At 41.7% G+C, this 22,554-nt stretch overlaps 1 protein-coding gene across 2 annotated transcripts in view; it reads left to right on the top strand.

Moving 5' to 3' along the window:
- Positions 1-4,968, top strand: part of NR4A3 (nuclear receptor subfamily 4 group A member 3) — a 56,318-nt gene extending 51,350 nt beyond the window's left edge. The window contains exon 7 of one of the 2 annotated variants that reach the window (XM_039359883.1): positions 3,383-4,968. In XM_039359883.1, the coding sequence (XP_039215817.1) occupies positions 3,383-3,645 (263 nt within the window). In that variant the 3' untranslated portion in view covers positions 3,646-4,968. The remainder of the gene's footprint in view (positions 1-3,382) is intronic. The other variant, XM_039359880.1, reaches the window with a different exon arrangement.
- The last annotated feature ends 17,586 nt before the right edge of the window (positions 4,969-22,554 follow it).

The raw sequence follows: 22,554 nt of genomic DNA, 5'->3' as shown, positions 1-22,554 counted from the left end.
CCTATGGTCTTCTAATCCAAGCCCTGCCCAAGGCTGGAGACCTTACACTATCCTGGACAAATTGTTGTCCATTCTTGTTTTTCTTTTCTTTTTTTTAAACAAATTTTATTGTTTTTTTAATTTTTACATCAAGGTGCTTAAGAAACAATGTGGTGATGGGGACATCACTCATCCAAAAGCAAAATCATACATATATAACTCAGGTTAATTCATTAAAAGTTCCCTCTCTATTTCCCTCATAATATTACATATTCAAATTAATACATTTCTAAATAGAGTTCAAACAATCAAATCAGTCATCAATCACATTTCAGTTATAAAGATCCAAATTCTGTTTTTAAGCTTTAGTAATTTACAATTACTATATTCCAATTACCTTTTAATAAACATTTTATTAACACTTCGGGTATCTCTCATTTCCCTTTTCCCTAACATAAGAATTATATCTAAAATGAATACATTATTTCAACAATAACATTCTTATATTTTCCACATATAAGCTATTTCTTAATCTAATAAATCATTTATTGATACCATTTCTTCTCTTATCACAAATCCCTCTTATTCTCCTTCTATTACAAAATAATTGTCTTACTTAAAATAAAAGTATCAGTCCAAAAGATATATTCCTATCTATTAAATATATATTCTATCAATCAATCTATATCTATAAAAAGTCTTTTTAACCCATTAGGTAACGTTTACCCCTCCAAATAATTATCATATCTAAAACAAAATATTACTACAAAGGGTATCCTCTTACAGAATTCATGTACTCCATTAGTTATTAAATAAGTCAAGATCTCTAAAGCCTTTTTAACCCATTAAATGAAGTTTTGAATCACATTTTTAAATCTAACTCTAGCTTTCTTTCTGTTCCAAACTGGTTTCCATAGTAAAGCTTCTGCGTCATCAAACCTCAGTATTTGCATAGAGGTATTTCTCGACACTTCAGACTGGTCAAAGTTCTCTTCCCTTTCTTCCAGTGTCATCTGAATGGTGTAATCAGTTTTATTCCATGTTGTAATTATTAGTTGATTGTCCATGTTATCACAATTTTCAGTAACTTGTGTCTTGATTTCAATCTCTGTTATTTTTGACATGGCAGGTATCTCAATTAAAGTTATTCTTTGATCATCAAAATCCTCCATAAATTGTATATGGGGTTGTATAAAGTTAATTTGCTTAGTAATTTCCACAATTTCTCCTGGTATAAGTTCATAGTTGAGTTGTAGATATGGATCCTCCATCTCTTTACATTGTATATATTGTTGGGTAGAAGCCTCTTTGGGGTTACTCTGTTCCTCCTTTATTGTTCCTTGGCCGGTAGCTTGATCCATTAAAATTTGAGAATCAATTTGTGATTCTGAAGTATCATCTTTAATTTTTCTCCAAGATTTCATATACTCTGTAGCTTCCAAATTTTTTTCCAATATAAGTTCATAATCAAGCTGTGGGTAAGATTCCTCCATTTCAGTGGTGAAAAAAAATCTTTTCATCTTTTAGTGGAGGCTATATTTAGTAAGAACAAATATCCACCTCCAATTTCTAATAGACAAATTCACCACCCAGCTGTTTCAAATCTTTTATCTTTTCCTTTTTATTATCATTTGAAGGTAAAATCCATCTTCAAACAGCAAAAGAAGATGCAGTTGCAATAACAGTTTTTGCCATAAGATGTCCTCAGTAGTCTATGAAATCTTTTTTCCAGGTTAATAAAAGTTTATCTCATTAGAAAAACAAAACAAAACAGATATCTCCAAGATAATAAGTAGAATAATAATAATGTTCAATGGTAAAAAAAAATTCAGGATCCCTAAGTATCCAAAAAATTAAATAGTCAATAAAAAATAGCTGTTTTATTTCTTTAATTTCCAGAGCTCTTTTTCCCAAGTACACAAATGCCGCTCTCTTAAAGCAGGGAAGTAGTTCAAAAGCTTTTTACAGGAGAGTAGTTAGGTCAAAGAGAGGGAAGGAAAGGTCTCACCCAGATTCTCCACGATGGTTCTTTATGCTTAGCTGTTCTTCAGACTTTCAGCTGGTGCAGCTGGGTGATTGACTATTTTACTGGCCGATCTTTTCTCTGTCAGCCCTAAGGAGCTGGCTTGGACCGCGGAAGGAGCTGCCACCCTTCTGGAGTTGACGAGGGCCTCCTCGATGGTGGTTGCCCCTCCAGGGTGACTTTTCGACCCGATTAAGGGTCTACTGGCAGAGGGAAAACAGCCAGCAAAGAGATGAGGCTCTCCGAACGACTGCATACGCCGCAATCTGGAACCGGAAGTCAATAGTTGTCCATTCTTGAAAGCCTCCAGCAATGAAACTGGAGTAGATTACAGAAATTCCTATTGACAATGGAAATAAAACTACAGTAAACAAAGCAACACTCTGTTTAAAATGTATTTGGGAAATATAGTTCTGTAAGGTTAGGAATTAAACTCAGGCAGTAAAACGCCTAAATGTGTAGATGCAATATACTACTGAATGCCAGTTACTTGGAATATTGAAAGTAACTATAAAAGAGAGTTCTATGCACAGCTGTTTTTGCTTTCCATCAGGGCGATCTTCAGCAATAATGCTGAATTAGATGGAGACTTGGTCTGGTTGATAGTACTGTAAAGTAATCTGCCTTTATATTATGTTACCAAAATCAAACTTTCTCCTCTTGCTAAGACATCTAATAGAAGTGAAATATTGGGAAATAGCTTACATGATTTAGGATTATCTTACCTAGACAGCATCATATATTTCAGTACTTTACAAATAATATAATAATTTATTTTAAGCCATAAAATAGTTAACTTTGAATGTATTTTAATTTCTAACCCCTTTTAAAAAGTAAATATGCTGAAAAACTACAAAGTAATCCAAATAGCAAAGATTGGATGAGCTGTCTGTATTTTCTTAGAAGAGTATCTGCGAATTCCTGCTGGAATTCCAGGCCTTGCACTGATGGAACTAGCAATGGATATTGATCTCCCCCTGAATTCAGTGAATAAATAATGGTTGCCATAGATATTGAGCATCCACAACCATAGGGAAGCTAAGAAATCTCCAAAACATATTCTGTGAAAGCTCAGGCCTCAAATCCTTGGAAAAAAATAATTTCAGTGAAATGTAAGGGTGTAGCATTTAGAATGCTGTGCTCATATAACTGTTTTAGTAACTGTCTGGGAAATAAACTATTATGATTGAGTGTAGCTATAAGATTGGAATCAGCTAACATTGTACTTTTCACTGAATTGAGATATACAGTGCATAACTTCTATTCACATTCACATACTGGATTACAGAATAGTTACATTAGTACTTCTTTTTTATAATTAATCACTAACACACCCATTCCCAAAGAATATTGAATTCTTTGTCTGTTATTACTTTGCAGACCGTCATGGATTAAAAGAACCAAAGAAAGTGCATGAGCTATGCAACAAAATCATGGGCAGCTTGAAAGATCACTTGGCCTTCAACTGTCAGAGCAAAAGACAACACATTGAGTCTGCAGAATCTAAAGTTCTTGGTGTTCTTGCTGACTTGCGTGCTGTCTGCACACTAGGACTGCAGCGGATCTTTTACCTGAAAGTGGAAGATTTAGTTCCACCTCCTTCAATTATTGACAAACTATTTTTTGATACCTTACCTTTCTGAAAGTCAAGTTTCCCTTATGAAAGGCAACTACTTACCAGAGCAGGCAAAAATATCGGAATTAACTTATAACAATGCTGCTTTTGTTAAATGAGGCAAGAAGTAATTCCAGGCCTAATCATATATATGGACTTTTCCCAATATATGTCTTTGCAAACTGAGGTTTAAAATATAATTTACAGTTTTGGAGATGGAAATTATAGAATAGAAAGATTAAATGCAGATTTGTTTTTTTAATGGCACCTTTTAATGATGCTATTCCAGCCAGAAAAAGGTGTTAATATTAACTGTATAAAAGCTATTTCCATAGCATCTGTTCTTATGTGATGGGTAGAAAATTGTGACAGCTCAGGCCTCAAATCCTGGGGAAAGAAATCAGTGAAATGTAAGGGTATGCACCATTTAAAATGCTGTGTCACTGCAATGTGTTTGAAAACAAGACTAATAACAAATAACTGGTTTCAATAGCATATATTTTATTAATTTATATCTTTAACATACTCATATCAGACTTCATTCTCTTCACATAAATTATTTTTTCTCTCTCTCTTTTTCCCTTAATAAAGTTCATCTATGATTTCATAAATAAAATATAGGAAAATGATAATGGCTGTTGGCTCCCATGTTCAAGTGCAATTTTATCTTTGCTAAGTCTTGTTTATGAGCTATAATTTAATTTAATCCAAAAGAGAGGTGAAACAAATAAAATGAGAAAAACTGGCTTTATTACATGCACTAATTTCTATGACAAAATTCTTCAGACATATGTTGACAGCAAGGCATTAAACAAAAATCATATGCTTATTCCTTGGCTGATTAAATAAATAGCAATGCAGAACATCTGAAGTAGGCAGAATTAACATGGACATGGTAAGGCTAAAACTGAGTTTAGTGAATTAGTTAGTAATAGATTCAAGACAATTTGGATGAATTTTTTTTTGTAGAAATATCTGAATGTAAATGTTTATTGAGCTGCATTTTAAACATTCCATGTATGTACTTTCCTTTTTTATATGGTTATGGCTAATGCCATATTAATATGAAATAATTTGTTGCAGTGTCTTTATTTGTATAAATATTTATATGCATGACATATTGTAAAGGCTTGCCTCTATTTATTGCAATGACTGCCAGCTCATGAGAGCCTGTTACAAGGAAGATGAAATAGTGTACTCACAGCAAGTCAATTATATAATGGGTTTGGGTAATCTCATACACATATACACACCTATATGTCCTTTCTGTTAACCAATTAAGTATGTAGTATGTCTTTCACAAGTAAACCTGATCTTACCATGTATTTGCAGTGACCTTTAAGGCAGTAAAATTTAGCACTTTGATATTTAAATATTTGTTCATGTTTCATTAATTTTAATATTTAAACATTTTTATTTTTTCAACAAAAAAGGATTTATACGCACTGTATCAAGTCTTCAGTCATTTTGCTACAGAAAAAGATCACTTATTGAATGTTGCTCTGATATCCCTGTATTTATTTAAAAAGTCTACAATAATTTTGTCTTTTTTTAACTATGCTGTTTATATGGAAATTAAATTATACACTCAGATATCAAAACAACTGCCTAGTACAGTGATGGTGAACCTTTTAGAGACCAAGTGCCCAAACTGCAACCCAAAACCCACTTATGTATCATTGGGTGCCGGGTGGGCAGGGCCCATTGGGTGCGCTTTGCCTGTTGGGTGAGTGTGACCCGTTGGATGGGCATGGCTGTGGTGGTAATGGCAGACTGGGTGGGACTAAAAAGTTCAATCAATTAATTCCAATTTTGCGAGATCTTTTTTTTCCCTGCGAGAAGTTGAAATTGATTGATTGATTGAACGTTTTTTTTGCACACGGCAGTGGAGGCCTACAGTGAAAATGCTTTATAAAACCCAGTTGAAGGCCTAGGACTGGGGTGACAGTGTGTGCCCACAGAGAGGGCTCTGCATGCCTCCTATGGCACACGTGCCATAGGTTTGCCACCACGGGCCTAGTAGCTGCAGCTAGCATGAACTAGATATCAAGATATTGTCTGGTTCTCTAAAAGTTGCCTATTTTCTCATTAAATTTTTTTCAAACTGTTCCTTTGAGGAAATGTTATTCTTTTATCCAGATAATAATGTCAGTAACAAAAATAGCTTCTAAACATTATACTGTAGCTGGTATTTTTAATTTACCTCCAGATATTTAAAAATTATTGCTTTTTTGTATGGAAGTATGATTTATGTGAAAACACGGTAGCAGAATTAAACATCAGAAGACCCTGATTTTTTTGTAGGTTGATCATACTTGCCTAACCCTCAAGGCATTTTTTAATTTATTTGATTTTTTGTACATATTATGTACATCACCTCACTAGATTTTAAAAGGCATATACATTTTCTTGCCAATTGTGCAGAAGGTGGTAATCCTTATCCTCTTAGAATTAATAGACATTTTTGACATACTGTCAGAATCCAATCATATTTCATCTTTAATTATCAAATATAGAAACTCCCAATTCTGCCTTCTTTGGATTCTGCCATAAGAGGGAGAGAAGGGGGAGAACAAAGGGACTTTATGGCCCTCACTTCCTTCAGTACACTTCAAAGAGCTGAATGCTGAATGTGTGTTTATTGTAACATCAAAGCGTTAGCACTAGAGAACCTTATCATAACAAAGCAGGATACTTGCCTTTCATGTAGTTACCTGAAGTCTCAATTCAGACGGAAGAAAGAAGAAAGGGGGTGGAATTGTGATACTTGAAACTATCACTGGAAGGGGGGTTGATTGGGTGGGACTACTGGGGAACCCCTTAAAACCTTGAATGGGAGAGCTTGAACCCCAAGTCCTGTCTAGCATGCCTGCAACCATTTTCTCTTAATAAAGGATTCCTGTTGGAAGAATTATTCCAAGAGTTCTGTCTTCTTAAGATGCAAAGTGGGGTGGGTCCTTACATTAGACAGGACTTGCAAAATTAATCCACCTGGAAGGAAGACCCTTGCCGGGGGATTTTGCAAAAATTTACCATGTCAGACAATGGAGCAAGAGAGGGGGAAAACTCCCTGGAAAGAGAGCCGCTGACCCAGTTGGAACCTTGCCAGATGTTGGGATCCGAGAGGCCAGATTCCTCAGGAGAAGAAGTGGTGGAGACACAGGACCACAAGCCTCGCTGGTCGATGGGCGTTGGAAAGAAAAGTGAGTGGGGAAAGGAATCAAGAAAGGTGACCCTGAGACGGGGGACCAAGCAACCAGAATGGAAGCAGGAGATGGAGAAATCCCTGCACGCAAGTGAAGAGGGAGGAAGCTGGGCACCGTACTCAGACTGGATCCTAGAGAAAGCTATTGACCTGATGAAGAGAACTCTCAGCTCCCTAGGAGAGGAGAATACTGAACCCTACGGCCGCCCCAGTTCCTGGAGCCGCAAAGGGAGAGACACCGAGGGGGACATGGAACCTGCAACCCCAGGGACATCTACTGATCCAGGAGCTCCCACCCCCTACCGGACCACAGATGGCAATCTGGACGGAAGGCACTACCACCCACAACAGAGGCACCGATCCATTCCAAGACGTCCACCGTTGGAAGTGAAATTCAAAGGGGAGCCAACACGCTTGGGGTTTTTCCTAACCCAAGTCCTCAGCTACATGGAGGAATATGGGCAGGATATTCCCAGCGACAAAGCCCGCATCCGGATCGTGCAATCTGCCCTGGATGGACCAGCTGCGGATTGGGTAGTGAACTTGCATGACTCCAATGCCCCAGAACTCAGTAACTTCAACCGTTTCATGTCCTCTTTGAGAAGACGATTTGAAGACCCCCTGGCTGATCGCAAAGCCCGTGAAAGAATAACAACGATGAGGCAGGGCAAACGCCCAGTGGCTGAGTATACCCAAGAATTCCGGGCCATTGCCAGCAAACTGAATTGGCCAGAAGACATCCTCCTTGGCCATTTCAAAGACGGACTAAACTATGATCTATATGATGCTTGCCTGCCCCGAGGGGACCCACATCGACTTGAGGAATGGTACGTCTTGGCAGAGGAAGCAGAGATCGACATATTGAAGAGGCACCGCCGAGGAAAACAATGGAGCCGCCCCCCGCCTGAGCTGACACACCAACCGGTGAAATCATCGGATACAGCCAAGAAGCAAATGGGATGTTTCAAGTGCGGAAGAGAAGGGCATCGAGCTGTAGAATGCCGCTCAAAGGCCCCCCAGCACAACCCAGACAGATCCCCAATCAACAAACCCGGAAAGTATTCAGCTAAGCCAAAAGAAACGGCCATGAGAATGATGGAAATTGCAGAAACCCCCACCTCTGCTCACCAAGGGGAAAGAACTCCAGCCTACACCACAGGGCCGGTGGATGCCTCAGATGACAGCTCGGAGGGCGAACCCCTGGTAAGTGGATGCATCACACCCATCTTCAAAACAGTGACTATATTAATCCCCCCCATGCCCGAAGCTGTGAAGGTGAAAGCCTTAATAGACTCTGGCTGTACCCGCTGCCTCATTAGCCCAACACTAGTGGGGAATCTGGGCATCCCATCCAGGAGACTGGAACAACCAATCTCATTTGGCCAGCTAGATGGATCCATAGCAGGGGGGGTGCCAGCTACCCTAGCCACTTTGCCAATACATCTCTCCCTGGGCAACCATGAAGAGGACTTAACGTTTGTGGTGACCCCAGGTATGGAATGCCCAATGATTCTAGGGATGGAATGGTTGAAAAAATGGAACCCCTGGGTAAATTGGAGGACGACAGAAATCAAATTCCTGAAGGGGGACCCTATGGACTTAAAACCCCAAGGGAGGCTACCAGAATCAAGAATAGAAAAAGCATCCATAGGAGAGGAAAAAAGATTAACAGAAATACCAGAGGAATATAGGGACCTTGCTGAAGTCTTCAGTGAGGAGAGGGCGAATGAGCTTCCCCCCCACCGACCCACAGACTGTACCATTGAATTCAAGCCTGGGGCAAAACTCCCGAAGCCCAGATTATACTCCATGAGCCCAAAGGAGAAGGAGGAAATGGAAAGATTTATAAAAAAAAACCTGGAGAGAGGTTTCATTGAGCCAGCCAAGCCTAAAGTGGCTGCCCCGGTCCTTTTTAGAGAGAAGAAGGATGGCTCTTTACGTTTATGCGTGGATTATAGGGCCCTGAATACAATCAGTGAAAGCAACCTATACCCGCTGCCCCTCATGAAAGACATGCTGTCACACCTATCGAAAGGGAAAATTTTTTCTAAACTAGACTTAAGGGAAGCTTACTATCGAGTGAGAATCAAGGAAGGGGACGAATGGAAGACTGCATTTAACTGCCCCATGGGGTGCTATCAATTCAAAGTCTTGCCATTTGGATTACAAGGGGGCCCTGCAGTCTTTATGCAATTAATCAATGACGTTCTAAGGGAGCACCTGTTTAAGGGGGTCCTTGTTTACTTGGACGACATTCTTATCTTTACTGAAACAAAAGAAGAACACGTCAAACTTGTCAGAGCGGTTTTAAAGAAGCTGCGAGCCGCTCACCTATATGCCAAACTCTCAAAATGCGAATTCCACCAGGAAAGGATAGACTACCTAGGCTATCGCATATCCCCACAGGGCATTGAAATGGACCCAGAGAAGGTCAAAGCAGTACTAAATTGGGCACCACCCCGCACAAGAAAGCAACTACAAAGTTTCCTGGGCTTTGCAAACTTTTACCGCCAATTCATCCCCTCATTTGCCCAGATAGCCTTGCCCCTCACTAACTTACTAAAAACGAAGGGAAGCATCCTCAGTAAAACCTAGCCAGCCACTAACATGGACAATGGAGTGCCAAGCAGCGTTTGAGAGACTAAAGAGACTTTTTTCTGCCGAACCAGTACTAAGGCACCCAGACATGGACAAGCCCTTCATAATACAGGCAGATGCAAGTGATGTGGCAGTGGGGGCTGTGCTATTACAAGAAAATGATGATGCAGTATTGCAACCCTGTGCATATACATCCAAGAAACTCACGGAAACAGAACAGCGCTGGCCCGTATGGGAGAAGGAGGCTTATGGGATACGTTGGGCATTACTCACGTGGCGACAGTTCCTGGAAGGCAACAAAATCCCCTTCCAGGTGTGGACTGATCACAAAAATTTAGAAGCCCTGAAAACTTCCAGGAAACTCAATCCCAAACAAGCCCGCTGGTCCCAGCATTTTCACCAATTCCAATTTAAGCTCAAACATTTACCAGGAAGAAAGAACTTCCTGGCAGATGCTCTATCTCGCATGCCCCAATATAACAGCGCACGAACCACAGACTCTAGACCAATAATGGCAGAGTCACAACTGGCAGCACCAGTAACCACAAGAACCCAAGCCAAAATAAAACCACAACTGGACAGCCAAACTGGGATTGAATTCAGAAAAAGTTTGGAAACAGATGAATGGTTCCAGAAAAACAAAAATGTGTGCACAATGAGAGACGGGTTGCCTTGGGTAGGGGAAAAGTTATATATACCAACAACTCAAAGAGTAACTTTCATGCACCTTTGCCATGACACAAAATCAGCAGGGCATTTTGGATTTGTAAAAACTTTACATTTAATTAAACGGCAATTTTGGTGGCCATCCATGAAAAAGGACATTGAAAGTTATATAGCCAGTTGTCCAAAATGTGCCACGGCAAAGAGGTTGCAAGGGAAAGTGCCAGGACTATTGCAAACAGTGGCAAGTCCCTCAGCCCCCTGGAGAGAAATAGCCATGGATTTTATAGTGGAATTGCCAGAAAGCAATGGGAATACTGTGGTCTGGATGGTCACGGACTTGTTTTCCAAACAGGTGCACTTTATCCCTTGCCAAAAGATTCCCACTGCAAAAGCCTTAGCAAAACTTTTCATCCAACACATTTACAGATTGCATGGGGCACCCCAACGCATCATCTCTGACAGGGGGGTGCAATTTACGTCTGCATTTTGGAAGGAATTTTTATCCCTCTTAGGAACCACTCAGGGACTGACATCTAGCCACCACCCTCAAGGAAATGGGGGGGCTGAAAAAATGAACTCCGTACTTAAGCAATATTTAAGATGTTTTCTTAGTTTCCAGCAGACCGAGTGGGCGGACTTACTCCCTTTTGCAGAAGTTGCCTACAATAATGCAGTCCACTCCAGCACAGGTTACACTCCTTTTCAAATAGCCACCGGTCAAAGTTTCAACCCCATGCCAGAATTAACCCCAAACGAACCAACGATCCCCTCGCTGAAAGAATGGATGGAGAAATTACAAAACACCTGGCCAATAGTCAGAAAAGCACTAGATGAAGCTAGGCAGGCATATAAAACACAAGCCGATAAAAAAAGGGTTGAGCCTACACCATTCATTATAGGAGAAATGGTGTACTTATCTACAAAATACCTAAAGTCCCTACAGCCCTGTAAAAAACTTGGACCAAAATATATAGGACCTTTTCCAATTAAAAGAATCATAAATCCAGTAACAGTAGAATTAGAATTACCCAAAAATCTCAGGCAAATACACCCAATTTTTCATTGCAGCTTGCTGAAAAGAGAGCATCAGTCACCTCTACGGCCAAAAATCCCCCCCCACCACCTCCAATCATGGTGGAGGGTGAACAACACTTCGAAATAAAGGAAGTCCTTGACTCTAGGAGATATCATGGAGCAACTCAGTACCTAGTTGCCTGGAAACACCTCCCTCCCTCACAAAATGAGTGGGTCCATAAACGTCATGTCAGAGCCCCGAAGCTATTGAAGAAGTTTCACACAGAGTATCCTAACAAGCCTAACTAAATTTTATACTTGTGTTTTCTTTCAGGTGGATCTCTCTTATTTTTAAGAGGGGCCGGATGTCAGAATCCAATCATATTTCATCTTTAATTATCAAATATAGAAACTCCCAATTCTGCCTTCTTTGGATTCTGCCATAAGAGGGAGAGAAGGGGGAGAACAAAGGGGCTTTATGGCCCTCACTTCCTTCAGTACACTTCAAAGAGCTGAATGCTGAATGTGTGTTTATTGTAACATCAAAGCGTTAGCACTAGAGAACCTTATCATAACAAAGCAGGATACTTGCCTTTCATGTAGTTACCTGAAGTCTCCATTCAGACGGAAGAAAGAAGAAAGGGGGTGGAATTGTGATACTTGAAACTATCACTGGAAGGGGGGTTGATTGGGTGGGACTACTGGGGAACCCCTTAAAACCTTGAATGGAAGAGCTTGAACCCCAAGTCCTGTCTAGCATGCCTGCAACCATTTTCTCTTAATAAAGGATTCCTGTTGGAAGAATTATTCCAAGAGTTCTGTCTTCTTAAGATGCAAAGTGGGGTGGGTCCTTACACATACAATATGTTCATGTTTCATTCTTATTCTTATAGAATGCCATCATCTACTGCAGGATGAAGGTTCATAGCTTATCACAAAGTTGGGTTTCTAAACAAAAGTATCTTGTTGTTTCAAAATGTTTTCTCTACATTCTCTTCATGCAAAAGAAGTTTTTTTTAATTCTGTTTTGTAGTGCACAATTTTAGAATACTTTGTTAGATTTCTTGTAATCATTTAATAGGTTTTTTAAATATCATTATGAGAATCATCCCTGTTATTGATGGAATCTTCTATTTTTTTAATTAATAAAAATGTTTGTGCTTTTATTGTTACTGATAAAACATGGAAAGAAAGAAAGCTGATGAATTATTTTTTAAAGTCCACAGCTTGAAGGAACTTTGTCCCTTGGTCTAAAATCAAACATTTTATATCTTTCCAAAGAGTACTTTGTTTTAATTTCAGATTAAGAACATGGATCAAAAATTCCTCTGCTTTTCAAACATGCATATGCATATATAAAAGAGAGTATGAACTTGTATCCATCTGCAGGATTGAAACAAATTCACTTGTACACTAAAATAAAATGAGAAAAATCAGTGGCATTTCCCCCAGGGGCAAAAGTGTTGAATATGTTTACTCATGTTAACATTTCATATGAATTGTTAAGAGCATAAAACACTATAAATAAACATATTCCCATATTAAAAGTAAGAAGATATTAGAAATCCTGAAAAACTGGTAGCAAGACCTTAAAAAAATGAATGTTGATAAGCGCAATGCTTGTTTAGAAAAGTGAAAAATAGAACCCGTATCCTTTCTCTGGCTATGCTTACTACTAAACCTACAGAGGAAAAAAAACAACATTGTCGTGCAACAATTTTTTTAAAAAAAAGCTTACTATAAGGACCCACCCCACTTTGCATCTTAAGAAGACAGAACTCTTGGAATAATTCTTCCAACAGGAATCCTTTATTAAGAGAAGTGGTTGCAGGCATGCTAGACAGGACTTGGGGTTCAAGCTCTCCCATTCAAGGTTTTAAGGGGTTCCCCAGTAGTCCCACCCAATCAAGCCCCCTTCCAGGGATAGTTTCAAGTATCACAATTCCACCCCCTTTCTTCTTTCTTCCGTCTAGATGGAGACTTCAGATAACTACATGAAAGGCAATTACCCTTCTTTGATATGTTAACGCTTAGAGGTCACAATAAACACACATTCAGCATTCAGCCCTTTGAAGTGTACTGAAGGAAGTGAGGGCCATAAAGCCCCTTTGCTCTCCCCCTTCTCTCCCTCTTATGGCAGAATCCAGAGAAGGCAGAATTGGGAGTTTCTATATTTGATAATTAAAGATGAAATATAATTGGATTCTGACATCCGGCCCCTCTTAAAAATAAGAGAGATCCACCTGAAAGAAAACACAAGTAAAAAATTTAGTCAGGCTTGTTAGGATACTCTGTGTGAAACTTCTTCAATAGCTTCGGGGCTCTGACATGACGTTTATGAACCCACTCATTTTGTGAGGCAGGGAGGTGTTTCCAGGCAACTAGGTACTGAGTTGTTCCATGATATCTCCTAGAGTCAAGGATCTCTTTTATTTCGAAGTGTTGTTCACCCTCCACCATGATTGGAGGTGGTGGGGGGGGATTTTTGGCCGTAGATGTGACTGATGCTCTCTTTTCAGCAAGCTGCAATGAAAAATTGGGTGTATTTGCCTGAGGTTTTTGGGTAATTCTAATTCTACTGTTACTGGATTTATGATTCTTTTAATTGGAAAAGGTCCTATATATTTTGGTCCAAGTTTTTTACAGGGCTGTAGGGACTTTAGGTATTTTGTAGATAAGTACACCATTTCTCCTATAATGAATGGTGTAGGCTCAACCCTTTTTTTATCGGCTTGTTCTTTGTATGCCCGCCTAGCTTCATCTAGTGATTTTCTGACTATTGGCCAGGTGTTTTGTAGGTTTTCCATCCATTCTTTCAGTGAAGGGATCGTTGGTTCTTTTGGGGTTAACTCTGGCATAGGGTTGAAACTTTGACCGTTGGCTATTTGAAAAGGAGTGTAGCCTGTGCTGGAGTGGACTGCATTATTGTAGGCAACTTCTGCAAAAGGAAGTAAGTCCGTCCAATCACTCTGTTGGAAATTTAAAAAACATCTCAAATATTGCTCAAGTACCAACTGGCAGCGTTCCGCTTGTCCATCTCCTTGAGGGTGGTGGCTAGATGTCAATCCCTGAGTGGTCCCTAAGAGGGATAAAAATTCCTTCCAAAATGCAGACGTAAATTGCACTCCCCTATCAGAGATGATGCGTTGGGGTGCCCCGTGCAATCTGTAAATGTGCTGGATGAAAAGTTTTGCTAAGGCCTTTGCAGTGGGAATTTTTTGGCAAGGGATAAAGTGCACCTGTTTGGAAAATAGGTCCGTGACTGTCCAGATAACAGTATTCCCATTGCTTTCTGGCAATTCCACTATAAAATCCATGGCTATTTCCCTCCAGGGGGCTGAGGGACTTGCCACTGGTTGTAATAGCCCTGGCGATTTCCCTTGCAACCTCTTTGCTGATGCACAGGTTGGGCAGCTGGCAACATAACTTTCTATGTCCTTTTTTATTGATGGCCACCAAAATTGCCGTTTAATTAAGTGTAAAGTTTTTACAAATCCAAAATGCCCTGCTGATTTTGTGTCATGGCAAAGGTGCATGAAAGTTAGTCTTTGAGTTGTTGGTATATATAACTTTTCCCCTACCCAAGGCAACCCGTCTCTCATTGTGCACACATGTTTGTTTTTCTGGAACCAGTCATCTGTTTCCAAACTTTTTCTGAATTCAATCCCAGTTTGGCTGTCCAGTTGTGGTTTTATTTTGGCTTGGGTTCTTGTGGTTACTGGTGCTGCCAGTTGTGACTCTGCCATTATTGGTCTAGAGTCTGTGGTTCGTGCGCTGTTATATTGAGGCATGCGAGATAGTGCATCTGCCAGGAAGTTCTTTCTTCCTGGTAAATGTTTGAGCTTAAATTGGAATTGGTGAAAATGCTGGGACCAGCGGGCTTGTTTGGGATTGAGTTTCCTGGAAGTTTTCAGGGCTTCTAAATTTTTGTGATCAGTCCACACCTGGAAGGGGATTTTGTTGCCTTCCAGGAACTGTCGCCACGTGAGTAATGCCCAACGTATCCCATAAGCCTCCTTCTCCCATACGGGCCAGCGCTGTTCTGTTTCCGTGAGTTTCTTGGATGTATATGCACAGGGTTGCAATACTGCATCATCATTTTCTTGTAATAGCACAGCCCCCACTGCCACATCACTTGCATCTGCCTGTATTATGAAGGGCTTGTCCATGTCTGGGTGCCTTAGTACTGGTTCGGCAGAAAAAAGTCTCTTTAGTCTCTCAAACGCTGCTTGGCACTCCATTGTCCATGTTAGTGGCTGGCTAGGTTTTACTGAGGATGTTCCCTTCGTTTTTAGTAAGTTAGTGAGGGGCAAGGCTATCTGTGCAAATGAGGGGATGAATTGGCGGTAAAAATTTGCAAAGCCCAGGAAACTTTGTAGTTGCTTTCTTGTGCGGGGTGGTGCCCAATTCTAATACTGCTTTGACCTTCTCTGGGTCCATTTCAATGCCCTGTGGGGATATGCGATAGCCTAGGTAGTCTATCCTTTCCTGGTGGAATTCGCATTTTGAGAGTTTGGCATATAGGTGAGCGGCTCGCAGCTTCTTTAAAACCGCTCTGACAAGTTTGACGTGTTCTTCTTTTGTTTCAGTAAAGATAAGAATGTCGTCCAAGTAAACAAGGACCCCCTTAAACAGGTGCTCCCTTAGAACGTCATTGATTAATTGCATAAAGACTGCAGGGCCCCCTTGTAATCCAAATGGCAAGACTTTGAATTGATAGCACCCCATGGGGCAGTTAAATGCAGTCTTCCATTCGTCCCCTTCCTTGATTCTCACGCGATAGTAAGCTTCCCTTAGGTCTAGTTTAGAAAAAATTTTCCCTTTCGATAGGTGTGACAGCATGTCTTTCATGAGGGGCAGCGGGTATAGGTTGCTTTCACTGATTGTATTCAGGGCCCTATAATCCACGCATAAACGTAAAGAACCATCCTTCTTCTCTCTAAAAAGGACCGGGGCAGCCACTTTAGGCTTGGCTGGCTCAATGAAACCTCTCTCCAGGTTTTTTTTTATAAATCTTTCCATTTCCTCCTTCTCCTTTGGGCTCATGGAGTATAATCTGGGCTTCGGGAGTTTTGCCCCAGGCTTGAATTCAATGGTACAGTCTGTGGGTCGGTGGGGGGGAAGCTCATTCGCCCTCTCCTCACTGAAGACTTCAGCAAGGTCCCTATATTCTTCTGGTATTTCTGTTAATCTTTTTTCCTCCCCTATGGATGCTTTTTCTATTCTTGATTCTGGTAGCCTCCCTTGGGGTTTTAAGTCCATAGGGTCCCCCTTCGGGAATTTGATTTCTGTCGTCCTCCAATTTACCCAGGGGTTCCATTTTTTCAACCATTCCATCCCTAGAATCATTGGGCATTCCATACCTGGGGTCACCACAAACGTTATGTCCTCTTCATGGTTGCCCAGGGAGAGGTGTATTGGCAGAGTGGCTAGGGTAGCTGGCACCCCCCCTGCTATGGATCCATCTAGCTGGCCAAATGAGATTGGTTGTTCCAGTCTCCTGGATGGGATGCCCAGATTCCCCACTAGTGTTGGGCTAATGAGGCAGCGGGTGCAGCCAGAGTCTATTAAGGCTTTCACCTTCACAGCTTCGGGCATGGGGGGATTAATATAGTCACTGTTTTGAAGATGGGTGTGATGCATCCACTTACCAGGGGTTCGCCCTCCGAGCTGTCATCTGAGGCATCCACCGGCCCTGTGGTGTAGGCTGGAGTTCTTTCCCCTTGGTGAGCAGAAGTGGGGGTTTCTGCAATTTCCATCATTTTCATGGCTGTTTCTTTTGGCTTAGCTGAATACCCTCTGGGTTTGTTGATTGGGGATCTGTCTGGGTTGTGCTGGGGGGCCTTTGAGCGGCATTCTACAGCTCGATGCCCTTCTCTTCCGCACTTGAAACACCCCATTTGCTTCTTGGCTGTATCCGATGATTTCACCGGTTGGTGTGTCAGCTCAGGCGGGGGGCGGCTCCATTGTTTTCCTCGGCGGTGCCTCTTCAATATGTCGATCTCTGCTTCCTCTGCCAAGACGTACCATTCCTCAAGTCGATGTGGGTCCCCTCGGGGCAGGCAAGCATCATACAGATCATAGTTTAGTCCGTCTTTGAAATGGCCAAGGAGGATGTCTTCTGGCCAATTCAGTTTGCTGGCAATGGCCCGGAATTCTTGGGTATACTCAGCCACTGGGCGTTTGCCTTGCCTTATCATTGTTATCCTTTCACGGGCTTTGCGATCAGCCAGGGGGTCTTCAAATCGTCTTCTCAAAGAGGACATGAAACGGTTGAAATTACTGAGTTCTGGGGCATTGGAGTCATGCAAGTTCACCACCCAATCCGCGGCTGGTCCATCCAGGGCAGATTGCACGATCCGGATGCGGGCTTTGTCGCTGGGAATGTCCTGCCCATATTCCTCCATGTAGCTGAGGACTTGGGTTAGGAAAAACCCCAAGCGTGTTGGCTCCCCTTTGAATTTCACCTCCAACGGTGGACGTCTTGGAATGGATCGGTGCCTCCGTTGTGGGTGGTAGTGTCTTCCGTCCAGATTACCATCTGTGGTCCGGTAGGAGGTGGGGGCTCCTGGATCAGTAGATGTCCCTGGGGTTGCAGGTTCCACGTCCCCCTCGGTGTCTCTCCCTTTGTGGCTCCAGGAACTGGGGCGGCCGTAGGGCTCAGTATTCTCCTCTCCTAGGGAGCTGAGAGTTCTCTTCATCAAGTCAATATCTTTCTCTAGGATCCAGTCTGAGTACGGTGCCCAGCTTCCTCCCTCTTCACTTGCGTGCAGGGATTTCTCCATCTCCTGCTTCCATTCTGTTTGCTTGGTCCCCCGTCTCAGGGTCACCTTTCTTGATTCCTTTTCCCACTCACTTTTCTTTCCAACGCCCATCGACCAGCGAGGCTTGTGGTCCTGTGTCTCCACCACTTCTTCTCCTGAGGAATCTGGCCTCTCGGATTCCAACATCTGGCAAGGTTCCAACTGGGTCAGTGGCTCTCTTTCCAGGGAGTTTTCCCCCTCTCTTGCTTCGTTGTCTGACATGGTAATTTTTTGCAAAATCCCCCGGCAAGGGTCTCCCTTCCAGGTGGATTAATTTTGCAAGTCCTGTCTAATGTAAGGACCCACCCCACTTTGCATCTTAAGAAGACAGAACTCTTGGAATAATTCTTCCAACAGGAATCCTTTATTAAGAGAAGTGGTTGCAGGCATGCTAGACAGGACTTGGGGTTCAAGCTCTCCCATTCAAGGTTTTAAGGGGTTCCCCAGTAGTCCCACCCAATCAAGCCCCCTTCCAGGGATAGTTTCAAGTATCACAATTCCACCCCCTTTCTTCTTTCTTCCGTCTAGATGGAGACTTCAGATAACTACATGAAAGGCAATTACCCTTCTTTGATATGTTAACGCTTAGAGGTCACAATAAACACACATTCAGCATTCAGCCCTTTGAAGTGTACTGAAGGAAGTGAGGGCCATAAAGCCCCTTTGCTCTCCCCCTTCTCTCCCTCTTATGGCAGAATCCAGAGAAGGCAGAATTGGGAGTTTCTATATTTGATAATTAAAGATGAAATATAATTGGATTCTGACACTTACTTCTTAAATAGATATTTTATTAGCCTAGCTCTTTATCTTTCATAGTAATTGAAAGTATCCAATACAGAAGCAATGTGTGCCTTTTCTTTGTGGAAGTATCAGTGGTTTCTTATAATGTGGTTGGTTATTTTATTTTAAGCTTTAATCCAAATAGGCTCAAGGAATAACCCATGGTTTTTTTTTGGGGGGGAGGGTTTTCAGGCAAACTACATTAGTGCAGCATATGAGTAGTTTTAACACAGAAAAACAAAACAAAAATTGTACCAAACAAATTATGCTACTTTGGTTGTCTGAGAGTGGATATGATATGTTTCTAATTTCTTTTAAAGGGGATGAGGGTCAAATCACAAGTACATTTGATTTGTGAATACAGACAATCTGCTGACTGCTATGAGATTTACAAACCTGAAATACATTGTGATTGTGCAGTTTTGTTTAATAAACGTGATATTCTGTGAAGTAGTAAAAGTAACCGAGTATAAGCAGCAAAACCGACCATTTAAAGATTAAACTGATCATTTAGATACTCAAGCATTTTGAGTTTTTTTTTTAAAGTTCTTAGTTTTTCTACATTAAATGTATACATACTTGGCAGGGAAAATCTGGGTGATGACTACAAGAAGATGCAACAAACAAGCAATATTTTGCTGCCAATTTTGAAGCCCAGATATGATAGTTCTATTTTAGAACTAAATTGCCCAACACTTTATTCTGTTACTATAGATTCTTTCTGAGTGAATAGTCTTCTAAAAAAAAACAAGATGGTCTCCTGATGAAACATATAAATAATTCAGCATCCATTTAGTACCTGTTATTACATATGAAACTAGAAATAAAAATATCTAATACAGCTAAGGAATATTTCTAATTTCCAGAGAAGGGTATCTTTCTGCTATTTTACAGTAAACAATAGTATTGTCTATATAAATACATGGATGTCAAATATTAACTGAAAATTTAACACTCATTTCTATCAAAGTTGATTGTTCAATAAGCATACAATATTATTTGAAACAATAAGAGTATCAGAATATAAGCAGCAAAACTATTGTTATAAAATATTGATCACATTTTTGTTAAATTGGGGGGAAAGGATGGGTTCTGATTCTACTATTTGTTATTACAAGGCTTGGAAATTAAAATCTATATCCCTATATAAATCAGTTTTAACAGTTCATTGTACCTGAGAAGTAATTTATTAATGTAGTGAGACTTCCTGCTATTAAAGTGTTGAGGATTGCAATCATTACCAAGAAAATAAGAGGTAGTTAAGAAGATTAGTGAAGGGACTGCAGAATGACCTTAAGTTTCAATAGTTAGCTATAGCATTAATCAAATCAATGTGCTGCAGTCTTGAACACTTTTTCCTAAACCATCAGTGTTATGTCCTGGGCCTGCTGAATGACTCAGCAGGCTCAGGAGGCTGCAGAAGGCCCGGCCAGACCATGTGGTTCCTGGGACCAGACAGACTGTCTCCAGCCTTGTGAGCATGTGCAAGGTGGGAGACTAGTCTTGCATTGATAGGCTGATGCTGTCCCTGCAAAGGGAGTATAAAAGGGATAGCGCCATTTTGTTTGCTGTTCTGTTCTGTTTGTGATCTCAATAAAGAAGTTATGTTTTGTTACTCCTGCCTTGCTTCAATGTCTCTGATTCTAAAACAGAACATTGGCGATGAAGGTGGATAGGCTACAAGAAAAACAACAGAAGAAGCTAGGCTGATTTACCAGAGGAGGCCTGAAGCACTGGGAAGTTCAGCGTCCAGAGGAAGCGATTGCCTGCCAGTACGGGAATGCTGGAGGTGAGCTCGGCTTCATGGGACCCCTTCTCACACCTTGCAGCAAGAGGCATCGAAGAGGCTTCAGGCTGTAACAATGTCAAAGCTAGGCCATCTATCGGAATTTGGTACTTCTCACCCTGAGCGCTGGAGCTCCTACGTGGCTCGAGTAGAGAATTACTTTTGAGTAAACAAGATCCAAGAAGATAGCCTTAAGGCTGCTACATTGCTGTGTGTCTGTGGGCAAGAGACTTTTGATATTGCAGAGAATCTTGTAGCCCCAGCATCACTGGAATCAATTGTGTATGCTGACTTAAAGAGGATGGTGCGAGAGCACTTCAAACCCAAGCTCTCAGTAATTGCATGGAGGCATGCCTTCAAGCAGAGGGATCAGAGGCCTGGTGAATCTGCTGCAGACTTTGTTGCTGCCTTAAGACAAGCAGCTAGGCCTTGTGCATTCAAGGATCTAGAAGAGAGGCTCCGGGATCGGAGTTGTGAGCTGAAGCAGAAACTTTTTGCAAAAGAAGATTTGTCATTCTGAGATGCGTTAAGAGAGATTGCAGCTGAAGAAGCAGCAGGCGGAGCAGTGAAGGTCTTGAGGCTTGTCAAGAACTCCCCAATGCCTAGCACCATCCATCACAAGGTTGCTCGGGAGATTCCAGAAGACGATCCAGAGTTGAAGTTAGACAGGCTTCAGCAGCAAGCAGGAAGAAGGCCTCAGGAAGGTAAACAGCAGACAACTTCAGTCCCTCGGTGTTTCGGGTATGGAGGTCACCACAAGCGCTCTGACTGCTGGTTCTGCTCTGCTATCTGCCATACATGTGGCAGGCAAGGCCACATTGCCTCCATCTGTTTGGGTCGCCAAAAGAACCGGTTTCCAGAAGAATTGCCTCTGAAAGGTACCAAGGTCCCCAGCCAAAACAGGGTGGGCTTCTGCGCATCCCGTAAGGGCATTTTCAAAACCAGGGTTCACAGGCCACTTAAAAAGAAGCTTCACATTGACGTGAAGTTGCAAGGAGTTCCCTTGTCGATGGACTTGGACACAGGGTCTGCTCTATCAATCATTTCCTTAGAAACCTTTAATAAGGTTTGCAGCAGAAGTGGCCTACGAGTTAAACTCAGGCTTCAAATTTAATCCTTACTGAATTCCAGAATTCCAGAGTCAGTGTGAAGGGGAAGGCCATGCTCAAGGCGCAGCATAGGAGTTCTGAAGGGTTGCTAGATGTGGTTGTAGATGGGGGTGATCGTATGAGTCTTATTGGACTCGATTGGTTCGAGGCCCTTGGGATTCAAGTGACTGGACTTCACAATCTGCAAATGTCAGGCCTTGCAGAAGTTTGCAAGGAGTTTGCTGATGTGTTCATTTCAGAGCTTGGCTCGTACAAGGGGCCTCCCATTACTTTACGTTTAGACCCAGCCATCACACCCATCAGGATCAAGCCCTAAAGGGTGCCTTTTGCCCTAAAGAACAAAGTAGATGCAGAGCTGGACAAGCTGCTCCAGCAGGGCATCTTAGAACCTGTAGACTCTAGTCCATGGGAAACCCCTATAGTCATGCCACTGAAGGCCAATGGAGAAGTCCAAATATGTGCAGACTATAAATGTACACTAAATAAGGCATTGCAGCAGCATGCTTACCCAGTGCCTGTGGTAAGCCATATTTTGGCCTCACTCAAGGGGGGGAAAATCTTTGCAAAGCTTGTTTTGGCTCAGGCCTATCAACAGCTACCTGTTGATGAGGCAACGGCTGAGGTCCAAACAATTGTAATTCATCGGGGAGCCTTTAAAGTAGAAAGGCTGCAGTTTGGGGTTAATGTGGTCCCCGTAATATTCCAGAGTGTGATGGAGCAAATGCTCCATGGTATTCTTGGGGTCATACTTTGATGATGTCCTCATTGCTGGGGAGTCATCTGTGAACTTAGCTGAAAGGCTGAGGGCTGTCTTGCTGCATTTCCGCCAAGCAGGGCTGAAGCTGAAGCAAGACAAATGTAAGATTGGAGTTACCTCCACTGAATTTCTGGGGTTCTGTGTTGATGCTGAAGGCATCCATCCTGCTGAATCCAAGTTCAATGTCTCTGATTCTAAAACAGAACAATCAGAGTCTCT

The sequence above is a fragment of the Crotalus tigris genome, unplaced genomic scaffold, assembly GCF_016545835.1.
Source record: "Crotalus tigris isolate CLP2741 ecotype Arizona unplaced genomic scaffold, ASM1654583v1 scf7180000019140.412113, whole genome shotgun sequence".
NCBI classification, from domain to species: domain Eukaryota; kingdom Metazoa; phylum Chordata; class Lepidosauria; order Squamata; family Viperidae; genus Crotalus; species Crotalus tigris.
This window is presented reverse-complemented; position numbering and strand designations above follow the sequence as displayed.